The sequence below is a fragment of the Macaca fascicularis genome, chromosome 10 (assembly GCF_037993035.2).
Source record: "Macaca fascicularis isolate 582-1 chromosome 10, T2T-MFA8v1.1".
NCBI lineage: Eukaryota > Metazoa > Chordata > Mammalia > Primates > Cercopithecidae > Macaca > Macaca fascicularis.
This window is the reverse complement of record NC_088384.1, coordinates 54478755-54496567: the sequence shown is the minus strand read 5'-3', so window position 1 is coordinate 54496567 and position 17813 is coordinate 54478755. Positions and strand designations below refer to the sequence as shown.

Sequence of the window (17813 nt, the reverse complement as noted above, 5' to 3'; positions counted from 1 at the left end):
CTACATTTCAATAAAACAAATGATGTTTACTGATTTCCAAGGCTCAGAACACCTGCATTTACTGACAAACAGAGCAAATTAAACAGCCAGAGGACCCAGATTCTAGTATTTTAGAATCCGAAACAGAAAAACAGAAAAATGTATTTAAACACAAAACATATATAGTTAATATAATAATAACAGTTAATGTTTATTGACTGTTTGCAGTGTCCAAGGCTCTTCACATGTATTAACTCATTTAATCCTCAAAACAACCCAATGAGATAGGCAGTGTATTACCCCTATTTTATAGAGGGGTAAACTGAGTCACAGAGAGGTTAATTAATGCTCACCGTTAGACACAGCTAATAAATGGTAAACAGAAAATACGATGTGAGCAATGTCAATTAAATTCTTACAATCTATAGCATTTATTTTGGGGTGTGAGCAACTGGAATGGATGATTGTGAATAAGATATCTGTTTATATGTTAACATGTACTCAAAGTTTCTTGTGTTTAAAAAGTTAAATTGTGTGTTGTTTTGAGAATAAAACTAATTTTCATCCAAACAAACAATGTAAAAACTCTTAAGTCAAAGTCTAGCCTTAGCAGACTGACAGACTCTTTTAAACTAGAAGCTATAAAAAGGTTTTCTGGGCCGGGCACAGGGACTCACACCTGTAATCCCAGCACTTTGGGAGGCCGAGGTGGGCAGAGCACAAGGTCAGGGGTTTGAGACGAGCCTGACCAACATGGTGAAACCCCATCTCTACTAAAAATACAAAAATTAGCTGGGCGTGGTGGTGTGCACCTGTAATCCCAGCTACTCAGGAGGCTGAGGCAAGAGAATCGCTTGAACCCAGGAGGCGGAGGTTGCAGTGAGCTGAAATTGCACCACTACTCTCCAGCCTGGGCGACAGAGCAAAACTCTGTCTCAAAAAAAAAAAAAAAAAAAAAAAAGAAAAAGAAAAAGAAAAAGAAAAAAGAAAAAAGGTTTTCTGCCTCCCAGCACTGTTTTTGTTTGTGGGTTTGTTTGCTTTTGCCTTCAAGCATAGTACCATAGGACTGGGTCCTGCTTTGGAAGTGTCTCTAGGAACAAAAAGCAGACATTAGCCACAAATAAATTACAATTAAACGTGTAGCAAGATAAATTCAAACTTTCTTTGCTCGAAACCTTCTGTCCTTTTTAGTTTCTCTTGTGAAACACCTTTCTGCCTTTAAGGAAACAAGACGGTTCCCCAAAATAAAGAAACTCACCTATTCATTAAGCTTCCCTTGACTCAAGGCAGCCTATTTTACATGAGAAATATACCAAAATGTTTACAAAGTATCTATAAATAATTGACTAGATAAAACATGAAATATGTGATGTATTAGGAGGTCAGCTTTAGAGAACGCAGAGCAGTGAGCTACTGTGTTGCAGATTTGCTCCTTAGTTCAGCTAAAACCCAGGTTCTTGTTACTGGACCAGGAAAAGTCAGGCACATGGACACATAGAAGGGTGAGTAGAGCAGGGTTTTATTGGGCAAAAAGGAAAAAATAAACTCAGCAATGAGAGATGGAGTTTCTGGTAACCAGCCCCCACCACCTCCCAGATTGATTCCTGGGTCACCACATGAGCTGAAGAGAGCAGGCTCCTACACTTCGTAAGGCACGAATTCCTCCTGGCTCCACCCACTTCCCCCAGCGTGCACGTGGAGCTCCAGGCGCTCATCTGCACGAAAGCATCTGATGTAAACACCTGGGCGGGTTGGAGATTCTCTGAGGACCCCTTTTTTACTTGCCTAGGCATTTGGCTGTCTTACTACTACTAACCAAGAAGAAAGGAAACTACAAATTCAGAGGGAGGGCCATCACGGTGGGTCACAGTGATACTGATGAGTCTTGGGGAAAAAGATTCGTAGTTGGGCCTTGAACCAGAAGTAATATTGGAGATAACAGGAAAGAAGAGACAATGAAAACTCTTTAAGTAAGAAAACAAGGAAGTAGGAAAGAATCTATCTGTGAAACAGTGAGTAGAAGAGTTTGGCTGTCACCAATGTTTGTGTAAGTGTGGTAGTAGTAACAAAACAAGCTCACTGTGACATTTTTAGGTCAGACTGTGAAGAATCTTAGATTTCGTGCAAAGTGGTTTGATTTTATCCTGTTGTGCCTGAGAACTGAAGACTTGAGTTGGGCAGTGATATGTTCAAAGGGATGCTCGAGAAAAACTTATCCAGTGTGAACCTGTAAACACCCAATGGGTTCATCTTGCTTTCTGCCCAGATAGATGTATCAAGACAGGGGAACTGCAATAGAAAAAGGGTTTAATACACATAGAGCTGGCTAAATGGGAAACCGGAGTTTTATTATCACTCAAATCAACCTCCCTGAAAATTCCAAGGCTAGGGATTTTCAAGGATAGTTTGATGCATAGGAGGGTAGGGAATGGGTGCTGCTGATTTGTTGGGGCTGTAATCATCTGGGTGTGGAAAACAGTCTTAATGTATTGAATCCAGTTCTGGATGGGGACCACAGAGGAATCACTGGTACAGGTGGGCCTCAAAAGACATCTCAAAAGGCCAATCTTATGTTCTACAATAGTGACGTTATTTACAGGACTCATTGGGGTAGTTGTAAATCTTGTGACCTCTAGAATAGTGGCTGGTAATCATTGAACTATGCCTACATCTTAGCAGAATTTGGGTCCCTTTCATCCTCCTAACCTGGTGGCCTTTCATTAGTTTTACAAAGGTGGTTTAGTTTTTGGGAAGGGCTATTATCATTTCTCCCAAAGTTAGCTTGGCTCACACCCAGGAATGACCAAAGGCAGTTTGGAGGTTAAAGGTAAGATGGAGTTGGTTAGGTCAGATGCCTTTCACTGTCATAATTTTCTCCCTGTCATAATTTTGGCAAAGGCTATTTCAGATCTTCAAGATACAGGGAAGTGAAGAGGCAGGAGGGCAAGTGAAGATGTAAGAGACTATCTAAACACAGCTTCTTTTTCTGATGAAGAGCTATAGCTAGTCTATAGATGAGGCCAGGAGAGCTTTACAAACATGCTTTTATTGCATTTCCTGTTTAAAAACTAAAATGCACATGATAAGCTCTTCAACAGAAAATCTTGTCAGGAATGTTTCTGGAATATCTCCAGAAACCAACCACAACCACTATCACCATTTCCCCCTCTACCATCTTGTTTCTTCACTGTCACCATCAATTCTCAAGTGGCTTATTTCAATTGATCTCTTTTCCCCACTCCATCTCTACCATACCATATTCTCCACAAACGAGCCAGAATGATACTTCTGAAATTTAAGTCAGTCAATATCACTCCTCTGCTCAGAACCCTCCACGGGGCTCCCGTTCACACAGAACACGACTCCCAATCCTGAGCTTGGCCTCAGCGCTGCCTCTCTGCCTCATTATTCTCCCCTCTCCCCACCCCACTCACTCTGCTCCAGTTACCCTGTCTTCCTTGCACACCTATGTGTTCCTGCTTCAGCGCCTTTGCATTTGCCATTCCCTCTGTCAGAACTCCCTTCCTGAGGTTTATTTGCCTGGCTAACTCCCTCCCTTCCCACAGGGGTCTACTCAAATGTAATCATAGAACTTTTCCCTGACCACCCTGTATCAAATAACACTAACTTTTATCACTTCTTTCCCCTTTCCCTTTTTAAAAACACCTCCTTTTATCAGTTGACTATTTTCTTCCCTGGCAGAAAATCAGCTGCAAGAGGGCAGAGACTTTGTTTAGTTGTTTGTTTGTGACTGTATCCCTAGTTCTGAGAGCAGGGACTGAGAGTGATGCTCCAAAAATGCTTGTTATTAAATTATTTAATCTCTGGATGCCTTGGAGAGTCAGAGAAAGCCTCTCTGTCTTCCAAGGCTCCCTAACACTTGGTCTCTCTGACAATGTTCTGCTGTTGTTCTGGATGAGGGAGAAACCCAAAGTCGAGAAACACTGGCCTCTGTAAAGAAGCCAGTAGAAACATCAGACAATCACAGGCATTTGCCAAACTTGTACTGCCTCCTCAACTTAGATGCTAGTTATTGTTGAACGGAAAAGTTGAAGTTAAATGGCAATAACATACAATTCCGCTATACCAGAGAGTGCAGGATGCTCATCAAAGTCCATGTTCTCTTCTTGCAGATACCTAAATAGATTATGTTTCTCAGCCCTCTTGCAGTTAGGTGGGGCTAACAGAAAGTGGCTGAAAGCAGGAAATGCAAATCAAAACCACAATGTGATACCAGCTTACTCCTGCAAGAATGGCCATAATCAAAAAAATCAAAAAATAATGGATGTTGGCATGGATGTGGTGAAAAGGGAACACTTCTACACTGCTGTGGGAATGTAAACTAGAACAACCACTGTGGAAAACAGTGTGAAGATTCCTTAAAGAACTAAAAGTAGAACTACCATTTGATCCAGCAATCCCACTACTGGGTATCTACCCAGAGGAAAAGATATCATTATACAAAAAAGATGCTTGCACACAGGTTTATAGCAGCACAATTCACAATTGCAAAAATATAGAACCAGCCCAAATGCCCATCAATCAACGAGCAGATAAACTGTGATATATACACATATGTATGTATATACATTACATATATACATGTATACATGCATACATATATGTATCTATACATATAACATATATACATAGATGTATACACATAACATATATACACATATGTATATATACATACAACATATATACATATGTGTATATACATATAACATATATACATATATGTTATATATATACATGGAATACTACTCTTTCTCTCTCTATATATATATATAGAATACTACTCAGTCATAAAAAGGAATGAGTTAACAGCATTCAAAGCAACTTGGATGGGACTGGATAATATTATTATAAGCGAAGTAACTCAGGAATGGAAAACCAAACATTGGATATTGTCACTCATAAGTGGGAGCTAAGCTATGAGGATGCAAAGCCATAAGAATGATACAATGGACTTTGGGGGAATTGGTGGGAAAGGGTGGGAAGAGGGTAAGGAATAAAAGGCTACAAATGGGGTTCCGTGTATACTACTTGGGTAATGTGTGCACCAAAATCTCACAAATCACCACTGAAGAACTCGTGTAACCAGATACCACCTGTTACCCCAAAACCTGCAGAAATTTAAACAAACAAACAAATAAACCAAAAAAACCTTATGTTTACTGAGCTATTATGTACTTACTAAACATCTAATAAATTTTAATTAAAATTTAAAAAAAGAAAGTGGCTAAAAGCACTATGTGCCCCTTCCAGGTCTGGCCTATTAAAGAAAGCAAAGCAAACCAAGAAAGCAAAGCAAGCCAAATGACACAAAGCAAAACAAAACAGAAACCTTTTCTCCACATAATCTTCCAGGCTCTTTCTCTTTCTATCTGCTAGATACTGATGCTCCAGGAGACCTTGGAATCCACATGTTGAAGCTGGCACAGTATCTATTTAATATCTGCTTGGGTCTCTGAATGACAGCATGGAGCATATTATTTAATTTAGCCATAGAAAGAATTGAAGTGCTGATATATGCTACAACATGGATCAACCTTGAAAACAAATCTAGGTGAAAGAAGCCAGTCACACAAAAAAATCACATACTATATGATTCTATTCATATCAATGTCCCACAATAGAGAAATCTATAAAGATAAAGCATAGATTAGTGGTTGCTTAGGGTTGGGGTAGGGAGGATGGGAGTACAGGGAAGGGAAGGAGATAGCTAAAGGATTTGTGGTTTTTTTCTTAAAGGTGATAAAAATGTTTTAAAACTGACCATGATAATGGTTGCACAAGTCTGTGAATATTCTAAACAACCATTGAATTGTACACTTTAAATGGGTTAATATATAATTTATAATATGTGAATTATATCTCATTAAAGCTGTTTTTATTTTTATTTTAGTTTTTGAGAGTCACTCTGTTGCCAGGCTGTAGTACAGTGGTGCGATCTCAGCTCCCTGTAACCTCTGCCTCCAGGGTTCAAGCGATTCTCCTGCCTCGCCTCCCGAGTAGTTGGGATTACAGGCACGCACCACCAGGCCTGGCTAATATTTTTGTTTTTTTAGTAGCGACAGGGTTTCATGTTGGCCAGGCTGGTCTCGAACTCCTGACCTCAGGCAATCCAGACACCTCGGCCTCATACAATGCTGGGATTACAGGTGTGAGCCACCGTGCCTAGCCTAAAGTTGTTGTTAAAAAGTCCTTTACGTGGCTTCATGTCTCTGCTTGCTCTGTCCCCTGGGTCATTGCCCTGATGTCTTTGCTACCACCTCAAAGGATTTAAGCATGCCAGAAAAGAAAGTTTAAACTACACTGAAGAAAAGGAAAAAAAAATCAAACAAAAAATCTTGATTCTTAGAAGTAGTAATTCACAAAGAAGGCCAGGTGCGGTGGCTCATGCCTGTATTCCCAGCACTTTGGGGGGCCGAGGAGGGCAGATCACCAGAGGTCAGAAGTTTGAGAACAACCTGGCCAACATGGTGAAACCCTGTTTCTACTAAAAATACAAAAATTAGCCAGGCATGGTGGCACGCGCCTGTAGTCTCAGTTACTCAGGAGGCTAAGGCAGGACAATCACTTGATCCCGGGAGGCGGAGGTTGCAGTGAGCTGAGATCGCGCCACTGCACTCCAGCGTGGGTGACAGAGTGAGACTCCGTCTCAAAAATAATAATAATGATAGTAATAATTGACAAAGGAAAAATTTTAATCTTTCAATATAATTTACCCTGAAAATTACGTAGGTAAATCATGAATATTTACTTTCATAAAGCTTTAATTTTCTCCCTTAATTCCTGCATTGTTTTCTACTACTCAGAAATAATCCCCTAAGCCTATTACCCTACTTAAAAAAGATTAATTGTAATTATATAACTTCTGAAAAGGACCTTTGGGAAATATTGTTTTAATATTTTGGGAAATATTGTTATTTTAAAGTCAATCAGAAGATTTTCTATACTTTCCACCCATTATAAATTTGTTGTAATGTGTAAGGCAATATTAACGTCTTCATTTTTTTTAGCTAACACAATTGACATTGCCATGACAACTTACCAGTGGAAGGTAAATTTTTAAAATTCTCCTACTATTTTATTTGTAACATTTAGCTTTTAATGCTTGGTTCTGCAGTTCGGATGACAATATAATAGGTTTAAAAGGTTTTTATTCATAAAACATGGATTTCTAAAGTGAAGTAAGCCATCTGTCAATTTGATTTGAAAAAAGCAAGAATTCGAGTAATTGCATTAAGCTTGTATTTTTGCCATGAATATATGAATTTTTCACTTTCCTTTGTTTCATTTGAAAAAACTCACACATGAACAAAATGAGCAACAGTCTTTTTCTTTGTAGGTATCAGCGAATGAAATCAAACAATATTTACCACACATATTGGAACAAAGAACATCAAGTAATGTAATCAATAAAAGAGAAAATCTCTTAGAAGAAAAGAAGAATCAATGTAAAATAAAAGGAATTCAAAATAAAGATATCTTGAGAAATAAGAATCATTGTAAGTAGAATATCTTTTCACATGTAAATTTAAAATGACTACATGCAATATAAAATCAAATTTTAGAGCTGCTTTCTGAGAAGTCTTAGGATATAGTCATAAATATTTATACACACAAAAGCATTAAATTCTGCAGGCTTCTACCTTTGTTTTATTTTATTTTATTTTATTTTTTTGAGACAGGGTCTCACTCTGTTATCCAGGCTGGAGTGCAGCTGCATGATCTTGGCTCGCTGCAACCTCCACACCTTGGGCTCAAGAAATACTCCTGTCGGGCCGCGCGAGGTGGCTCACACCTGTAATCCCAGCACTTCCGGAGGCTGGGGCAGGCGGATCATGAGGTCAGGAGATTGAGACCATCCTGGCTACCACAGTGAAACCCCATCTCTACTAAAAATACAAAAATTAGCCTGGCATGGTGGCAGGCGCCTGTAGTCCCAGCTACTTGGGAGGCTGAGGCAGGAGGATGGCGTGAACCTGGGTGGCAGAGCTTGCAGTGAGCCGAGATCTCGCCACTGCACTCCAGCCTGGGTGACAGAGACAGAGACTATGTCAAAAAAAAAAAAAAAAAAAAAAAAGAGAGAGAGAGAGACTCCTGTCTCAGCCCCCTGAGTAGCTGGGACTACAGGCACGTGCCACCATGCCCAACTAATTTTTTAAATTTTTAGTAGAGATGAGGGCTTGCTATGTTGCCCAGGCTGTTACCCAATATTTTAGATTCAGAATTTGAACTGACAACAATAAGGAAGGTTGATCATCAGAAAATGTGTTCTTCTGACACAAGTAAATACAGAAAAGTGATCACTGCTAATAAGAGCAATAGACAGAAATTGAGAACCATGGGTTATGAACCATGGGTTATGGAGGAGAAAGAGAATAGTTTTGGGGCTGGATGAACTCATTGATGTTAGTCTCTTGTTTCTGAGAGTCCGGCTTTGACAAGGATTTTCACGTTTTAAAATCTTAATATTTAAGCGTATTTTTTCCTCACATTTAGCTCCAAAAGACTGGTTCACTGCCCATTTGAAGAATTGGCTCTAGATATGACTTCGAAATGTTGACATGCTTAGCTAACTGAAGTTAGGGATTTGGCAGGAAACAAATGGCACATTTAAATTGAGTCATTTGAGAAGAGTTTAATAAAGAGACTATTTCTAAAGGCGTAGACAGGATATAGGGGAACCACAAAGTTCCCCCTGGGGCGAGTAGCAGGACTGGCATTACCCCCATGGCCCTGAAGTGCCACAGGGCAGTGGTGGCTACCAGAGGTATGTGGAGAAGGCTCTGTGACAGAACTATGGCCTCAAGTCAAGGACAAAGCCAGCCTGCAGAGACCCAGATTGAGGAGGCAAGGAAGAAACAGTCCCACCTCATTTCCTGCTTACCCTTCATACCTCCTGCTAGTGATGCTTTTCAACCAAATCTCTTCAGAAGCAGAAAGGAAAGGGAGTCCATTGATGCGATGTGGTCCTTATGGGTTAGAGTCCCATGGCACAGAACAAGATGGAGTGGGATCTAGAACGGCAATCAAAAGGCCGGGGTCATGGCCTATGCCTGTCATCCCAGCACTTCAGGGAGCTGAGGTGGGAGGATTGCCTAAGCTCAGGAGTTTGAGACCAGCCTGGCCAATATGGTGAAACCTTGTATCTACCAAAAATATAAAAATTAGCTGGGCATGGTGGCATGTGGCTGTAATCCCAGATACTTGGGAGGCTGAGGCAGGAAGATCACTTGAGGCCAGGAGGCGGAGGCTGCAGTGAGCTGAGATTGCGCCACAGCACTCTAGCCTGGGCGACAGAAGGAGACCCTGTCTCAAAAAAAAAAAAAAAAAAAAAAAAAAAAGACCAAAAAAGGCCGGGCACGGTGGCTTACGTCTATAATCCCAGCATTTTGGAAGGCCGAGGTGGGCGGATCACGAGGTCAGGAGATCGATACCATGTTGGCTAACACGGCGAAACCCCGTCTCTACTAAAAATACAAAAAACTAGCCGGGCGAGGTGGCGGGCGCCTGTAGTCCCAGCTACTCGGGAGGCTGAGACGGGAGAATGGCGCGAACCAGGGAGGCGGAGCTTGCAGTGAGCCGAGATCGCGCCACTGCACTCCAGCCTGGGCGACAGAGAGAGACTCCGTTCCCCTAAAAAAAAAAAAAAAGGCAAAGGCAATTAGAAGATATCCAACACACCTGGCTTTCCAGACCGGGGAGATTAGATGGCATGAACTAAAAGGATAAACAGCTTTTAGTGGCACACAGTGGAAGCATAGTTAGTAAAATAAAGTTTCAGACTCTTACAGTGAAAAGGAACGTTACAGGTCCTCACCTAAAAGTACTAAGTCAGTGTAGAAGTCAGGGTTCAACCAGAAAACAAAACAAAACAAAAAACAGGAGGAGATGTCTATACTTAGGAATTTATTGTAAGAGATTGGCGTATGCGATTGTGGGGCTGGCGGGGCAAGTCCCATATGTAAAGAGCAGGCTATCAGGGAGAACAGGCTGGAACTCTTGGGCATGAGCTGAAGCTGCTCTCCACAGGCGGAATTTTTTTCTTCCTCAGAGAAGCCGCAGCTCCATTCTTACGTCTTTGCAACTGATGGATTCAGGCCAACCCAAATTATCTAGAATCATCTCCTTTTGATGGGTTTTAATCATAGCTACAAAACAGCATCACAGCAACAACCAGATTCCTGTTTGAATAACTAAGGATGATAGCCAAGCCAAACTGACACATGAAATTGACCAACACAACCAGGTGTCTCCTAATCCTTATGTGTTTGTCTACATTTTTGAATTTAAGTGTAATATTTTACATTTATGTATATTAAACTTCACTGTGCATAATTTACATTAACAGGCAGTTTATATTTATGTGGATTAAACTTCATTCTGGACCATTATTCCAGCCTATTGATTGCATTAACGAATTCATTAGTTATTCTCTCCTAGCTTTCTGTCATTCAAAATTTTGACAAGCATATCACTTCCAATCTTTTACACATGTTCTTGTTAGAGAAGTTAGCAAGATGGGCCAAATTTAGCACCTAGGGCCCACAATAATACACCATAAATCTTTAGAGTTTTATTGGTGACTGGGTATCTTATTAGTGGGTGGGCAAATGTAATTGTTTGGTCAGGAATATCTAACCAAATACAGATAAGATAAAAATCTGCATGTGATGCGGGTGAAAAAATTGTATTTATCAGAATGTCTTATACGGTGTGCATTGCCTTTGTATGGCAGTGTGCCAAGGGCCTGGTGTCATGTCTTAACAAGCATTCATGGCTGGTAAACACCCCTTCCTGCTCTCCCACCTCCCTGCAACACAGAAGCCTGGTGTCAGCTGATGCCAAGTCTTCAAGGATGGAAAGACATTGCCCTGCAGAACCAGGGAGAGGAATGTTGACATTTTGTTTTTGAAACAGCAGATATGAGGAGCAAGAAAGATGGTGATTGGCTGCACTAAATTGAAAAGTTAGTGAAACTTAAAAGTTGGGGGATTCCAACTGATACTTTTAAGTCAGCAATGTCTAAGATGATCATTAAAAATTGTTTTTGTTCCTGGGATAACTCATCTTCTCTTTCTGTGCTACGAAATCATAGATAAAATTCGTATTCCTCATAAATGTTTTGTAAGAGTAAATATCCTTTTGAGACAACTCAAGGAGATATTAAGTTTCACTGTGGGTCCATGAGACACAGCTTGGGAACAGTACTTATTTAACTAGGAGTTGACAAAGTAGACGAAGCTGTGGAAAAGCTACCTTCCCTGGAGGAGAGTTTGAACTTCATAAACTGCGGAATGAAACAAGAATATGGGTTGCACATGATTATCAGACTGTCTCAGAACCTTATTGAAGTCTATTCTTATTTAGTTCCCATTTAAACATTTTGTGCACAGGATATGTGTGAGATATAGGTATTCTATAAATGCTATTCCACAGACCTACCAGTCCTTCACAAAAGAGAAATGGGATTTAACTTATTCTCAAACATTCTTTCTAATTCTTAGTGATTATTCTTAATGGAATGCTCACAAAACACATATAATAATCTGTTCTAAAAATTAGAGATTAACATCATTATAGTTCCAGAATATAAATAAATTTCTCTACATTTTAAAAATGGAGAAAACTGGCCGGGCGCGGTGGCTCAAGCCTGTAATCCCAGCACTTTGGGAGGCCGAGGCGGGCGGATCACGAGGTCAGGAGATCGAGACCATACTGGCTAACACGGTGAAAACCCGTCTCTACTAAAAAAAATACAAAAAACTAGCCGGGCGAGGTGGCGGGCCCCTGTAGCCCCAGCTACTCGGGAGGCTGAGGCAGGAGAATGGCGTGAACTCGGGAGGCGGAGTTTGCAGTGAGCCGAGATCCGGCCACTGCACTCCAGCCTGGGCGGCAGAGCGAGACTCCGTCTCAAAAAAAAAAAAAAAAAAAAAAAAAAAAAATAGAGAAAACTATTTACCCATTCTTGGAATTTTGCCACTTATCTCTTTACCCAGAATTTCTCACATATAACAAATAGCATTTATACCCCCATAGCTTAAAGGCAAGATCTGTGCCTGGCACTGTATCTGTCGCATAGTTGGAATGAAGAAATATTTGCTGAATTACATTGAGTTGAATTCTTTTTGTAGAGAGCCAGGATGTAAACTAGATCTTCTGACTCCAAATTTAGCATTCTCTGTATGCTATATTAGAATATAGTGCTACATAAAAATAATAAGGCTTAACTTTTTTAGAGTACATTTGGATAGTATTTTATAGATGAACACGATGCTTTCCCATCCATTACCTTTTTTAAAATGGCATGTTCACTTTTCCTCAGGGTATTTTTTTTTTTTTTTTTTTTTGAGACGGAGTCTCACGCTGTTGCCCAGGCTGGAGTGCAGTGGCGCGATCTCGGCTCACTGCAAGCTCCGCCTCCCGGGTTCCCGCCATTCTCCTGCCTCAGCCTCCTGAGTAGCTGGGACTACAGGCGCCCGCCACCGTGCCCGGCTAATTTTTTGTATTTTTAGTAGAGACGGGGTTTCACTGTGGTCTCGATCTCCTGACCTTGTGATCCGCCCGCCTCGGCCTCCCAAAGTGCTGGGATTACAGGCTTGAGCCACCGCGCCCGGCCCTCCTCAGGGTATTTTAACACCATAACTTCAACAACTAATTCTTCCATATGAGTTAGAATGAAGTCTAAAAGAATAATTATTTGTATTAAACTGTTAGCAAGACAAATGAATAACCAATCATGCAGTAGGAACAGTGGAACCTATTCCTGCAGGCCACTGGGACACTACAGGTCATGTCCTTCCTGGCACCCCTTAGAATTAATCATCATTAATTTTGATGATCGTACCCAATAACCACTGTGCTCTAGGTTGAAGGGAGGTATCTTGGAACCTTGTCTTAAGTCAGTCTTGGCATTCCTTTCTGCTGCTTCTGGGGCCTATTACCAGCTAGGCTAAATTTAATATTTGCATTCCATTTTATTGATTATTTTTCGGTATATTTGGAATGGACACTGTGGAGTGCTGCTCTTCAGACACCCTTCAACAAGGAACTAGCTGCCCAATTGCTGGGAGTACAGTCCATAGACAGCCTTTGGCAGTCAGTCTCTGAAGGGACTGTTTTCAGGTACAGAGACTGCATAGCTGAGGTCATGCCTCCTTCCTGGGGCAGCTCACTTCCAATGGCCAATTGATACAGGAGTATGCAGGCAGGATCATCTAACCCTAACCTGAGACAACCCTTTAGCAGGCCATTTTAGCTCCACAGAGCTCCACCTGTGGGGTCAGCCAGGTGTTTCTCTTGCAGCCAAGTGAGCCTGCGTCACAGTTTCCCCCTCTGCCCAGTCCAACTTCTTCTTTAGATGTGGTTCTGAAGGTCACTTCTTAACAAAAACCCTGACTCCTATGGTCTGCTTATCAAGGAACCCAACCTGCTCACCATTTAATACCTTTCCTAGTATTTACTAAAAGTTTTTCTTTAAATCAGCCCACAGTTTTATGTATGTGAATTGATTTTAAAAGAAGACTTCTAAAGATCTCTCATTCTAGCAAAATGGTGGGTTGATCCAAAAGGAAAATCCTCTTGCTACAAATACCTAAAAATGATGCCTAAAGTATGCCATAGCAAGTATGTAGTTGATGTTTTGGGGAGTTGTAGTCAGAGTTGGTAAAGGCTAAGCCTTTTATTTTAAGTCCCAGATTGGGGAAGGAAAAAGGACATTAGGACTTTTGAGAAGGGAATTGGAACGAAGAGCTATGAAGAAAGCTAGGAGTTTCATGAAGATGTTCAGACAGCAAAAGAGAAGATTAGGGAAAACCAACCAACAAACCAATCACCACCCACCATAGTAGGCAAATATCAAGGAAACTTGTTCTCTATTGAAGTTCTCACAGGGAAAAACCTCTCCCTGGTGAAACCTTCACCACAGCCCTGAGCCTCATACAGATTTGGATTTGAATTTATGCCACCTGATTTTTTCAGTGAAAACTTCTAAACCAATACAAAATTTTTCTTCAGTTGATAAAATAATGACTCTGGAAACCTGACAGAAGCAACACAAACTCACTCTGGAGAAACAATCTCACAGTTCCTGCAAATGAAGCCTTACTAGGGAGAAACTCACAAGAAAATTTTAGAAAATACACAAATGAAAAAAATCCACTCAGTGAGTCAGCGTACATGCACACTGACTGCACACACACAATAAGAGGCACAGCACCCCAAGTATTTTTGGGGGGATGGAGATAGAGTCTCACTCTGTCACCCAGGCTGGAGTGCAGTGGTGCAATCTCGGCTCACTGCAGTCTCCGTCTCCCGGGTTCAAGCGATTGTCCTACTTTAGCCTCCTGAGTAGCTGAGATTACCGGTGCGCACCACTATGCCCAGCTAATTTTTATATTTTTAGTAGAGATGGGATCTCACCAGGCTGGCCAGGCTGGTCTCAAACTCCTGACCTCAGGTGATCTGCCCACCTCAGCCTCCCAAAGTGCTGGGATTACAGGTGTGAGCCACCGTGCCCGGCCAGCACCTCAAGACTTGATAGAGTAGGACAACCTGAAAAAGTCTACAGAATAAATGTATTTTAAAATGGTTAAGAAAGCATAAAAACAAGGCATCCTGACAAAGGAATAAGCAGCCATGTAAAATAACACACTAGAGTTAAGAAAAATGAAACGCCTGTAACCCTAACAGTCTGGGAGGCCGATGTGGGAGGATCACTTAAGTCCAAAGATTAGAGAACAGCCTGGGCAATATAGTGAGAGTCTGTCTCTATGAAAAAAGGAAATTAGCCAAGCATAGTGACACACACCAGTAGTCCCAGCTCCTTGGAAGGCTGCGGTGGGAGGATCTCTTCAGCCCAGGAGTTTGAGATTACAGTGGGCTATGATCACACCACTGCACTCTGTCCTAGGCAACAGAGTGAGACCATGTCTCTAAAAAAAAAAAAAAAAAAAAAAAAAAAAAAGCATATTCATTCACATTAAAAATCAAAGGATAGCTTAAGAAGATCAGATACAGTAGAAGAGAACATTAACAAATTACCAGAAAAATCAGAAGAAATTGTCTTGAATGAGGTCAAAAAAAAAAAAAAAGTTAAAGAACAGGTGCTCTTAGACTGAAAGAAAAATACCATACTTGAATACCTGCTGTTTGTAAGAAACATACTTAAAATATGACGCACAAAAACTGAGGTTAACTGGATGGAAATGATATCCCAGGCAACACTAATTAAAAGAATGCTCATATTAACTTCAGACAAAATAGACTTCAAGGTAAAGTCAATAATAGGGAGAAAAAGAGAATCACCATGCAATGTTCAAAGGAACAATCACAAGGAAGTTGTGATAATTCTAAGCATGTATCCATCAACATAACCTCAAAATATAAAAATGAAAAATTGACAGTCTTGCAATAGGAAATGAACAAATCCACAATTGTTGAAGATTTTTTAACATCTCTTAGAAACTGGTAGATTCAGCAAACAAAAAATTACTAAAAATCAAAAAGATTTGAACATATAAAGCTCAATTTAATAATATATGGGATTTAATTCAATAATTAAAGAATATATATTTGTTTGTTTGTTTGTTTATTGAGGAAGAGTCTCACTCTGTCGCCAAGGCTGGAGTGCAGTGGCACAATCTCGGCCCACTGCAAATTCCACCTGCCGGGTTCAAGCAATTCTTGTGCCGAGTAGCCAGGATTACAGGCACGTGCCACTATGCTCAGCTAATTTTTGTATTATTAGTATAACTGGGGTTTCCCCATGTAGCCCAGGCTGGTTCAAGTGATTCACCTACCGTGGCCTCCCAAAGTGCTGGGATTACAGGTGTGAGCTCCTGCACTCAGCCAAGAATATATAATCTTTTCAAGTAAAGAAATGGAACCTGTATAAAAAGACCACAAAACAAGTTTCAACATAAACCAGAGATTCTGCTCGGCTCTCTGATCTCAATGCAATAAAATTACAAGCCATAAGGAGACAATTTTTTAAAATCCTTTTATGTCTGGAAAGTGTGATAAACACTTCTAAACATTGTTTGAATAAGTTAGAACAGAAATATGAAAATATTTATAATTGATAATGAAAATACTCCATAAAAATTGTAGAATGCCACCAAAACAGTAACTAGAGAGAAATGTATTGTTTCAAATTCATATACCATATTTGTGTCAAATTTAAGATGTCAAAAGTTATAAGATACACCATTGTTTTACGGCCACTAAGAAATAAAAGTGCTGCTGATTAAATATGATATCCTGGTGGTGGCCTGTAGCCATTGTCTAACAGACGCGGGGATGTAACAGCCCAGCCCTGTTGCCTGTGGGAAAGGAGTAACCCTGTAGTGCCATCCACCCTACAAAGCTCTAAATCTCTCCTGAACCTCTATACTTGCTTGGTTCCTTCCTATGCCCTGTGCTGCGTTTCTCAGTCTTGGATATGTTTCACTACAAAATCTAAAACCTTAATACATAAATTTAAAAACAAATCAATCAATACTATCTAGAAAAATAAAAGGAAAAACTACATTCCATTATTTTGAATCTCAAGTTATATTTACATCACAAACCACATAAAGGATCATATAGAGCTAAAAAAATTAACAAGTGAGCGAGGTGAATATCTTAGTCTGACTAAAAATCAGGTGCTTTCATCATTAAAATGATACAAAGATAAAAATGGGAAATTCTTTTCCTCTGCAGAAAATCTAGCCTACACAGACACTGCATACTTTTTTTAAAATCTAATTTCAATTGTACTTAATATAAACCAGCTTCAGCTTCAGATTTTCTGAATAATGCATCAGAAGAGTTCTTCACATTTGCCCTTATGTGTGTCAGGAAGATACAATCCTAGATGTGGAGGAAGAATAACGATCCATTACTAAAAATAACACTTCAGCCAAGAAAGAATGATTCAGTAAAGAGTTTAGTCAAAGATGCAATCGACTCAAATATGTTTGAATAAGAGCAAATATATTTACAATAATCAAGTTTACTTGCAATCTCCAGATCATTGTCAAACATAAATAACTCCAGTCATATTGTGAGAAATGGTGAACAAATTGTATTAAAAATAGAAAGAAAATCTCTCTTCAAATATCTACTCAACAAAATTTGAAATAACAGGAATTGTGTTCTTATTTATTATATAATTATGCATTATTGTATATTTGTTACAAGGACTTCATTCATTTTCAAAAACTTTTTAATTTAGCAGAAAGAAATATGGTTCATGAAACAAGTGAAGAATCAAAAGCAAAATCGATTATGTTGGAATAAGAGCTGAAACTTAAAAAGCACTTAGATACTCGACAGGTTTCAGTTCTTGTACTTAATTTTCTCACTGCTTTTGAGAAGAAGGGGCTATCATAATTCCCATTTTACAATGAGGTGATGTAGGCACTGAGAGGTTAAATAATCTTCCCAAGGCTGTATAGTTGGTACCTAGCAAATGACATTCCAAATCTAGACAGTCTGACTCGAGTCTGTGCTCCTACTGCTTCTCAAAGCTACAAACACGCAGAATCATGCAATAGAGAACATAAGTTAATATCAACGGATGAAAAATTTGAAAAATGGGTCCATAAATACATTTTTTTGCTTTAAAATAAATTTATTGCAAGTCGTTACAAGTATTTTAAGCAATGGGTTGTTTATTGAAAATAATACTTTATTTACCTGACATTATTGAAAGTGTTTCCTGTAAATCATTTTTCCCATTAGGTGAGTCATATCCATTTTTATTTTGACTGTTTCTGCGCTTGGCCCTGAACACTCTTAGAGTAAAGAAAATTTGATCAATCAATATCATAGTT

General features: G+C 39.8%; 1 protein-coding gene across 1 annotated transcript in view; it reads left to right on the top strand.

Annotated features, from left to right (window-relative positions):
* The first annotated feature begins 2778 nt into the window (after positions 1-2778).
* The window catches only part of LOC135965277 (protein sel-1 homolog 2-like), an 87163-nt gene continuing 72128 nt past the window's right edge, over positions 2779-17813 (top strand). Inside the window, exons 1-3 of the mRNA XM_074003176.1 lie at positions 2779-2806; positions 7008-7048; positions 7337-7496. Coding sequence (XP_073859277.1) covers positions 2779-2806; positions 7008-7048; positions 7337-7496 — 229 coding nt within the window. The remainder of the gene's footprint in view (positions 2807-7007; positions 7049-7336; positions 7497-17813) is intronic.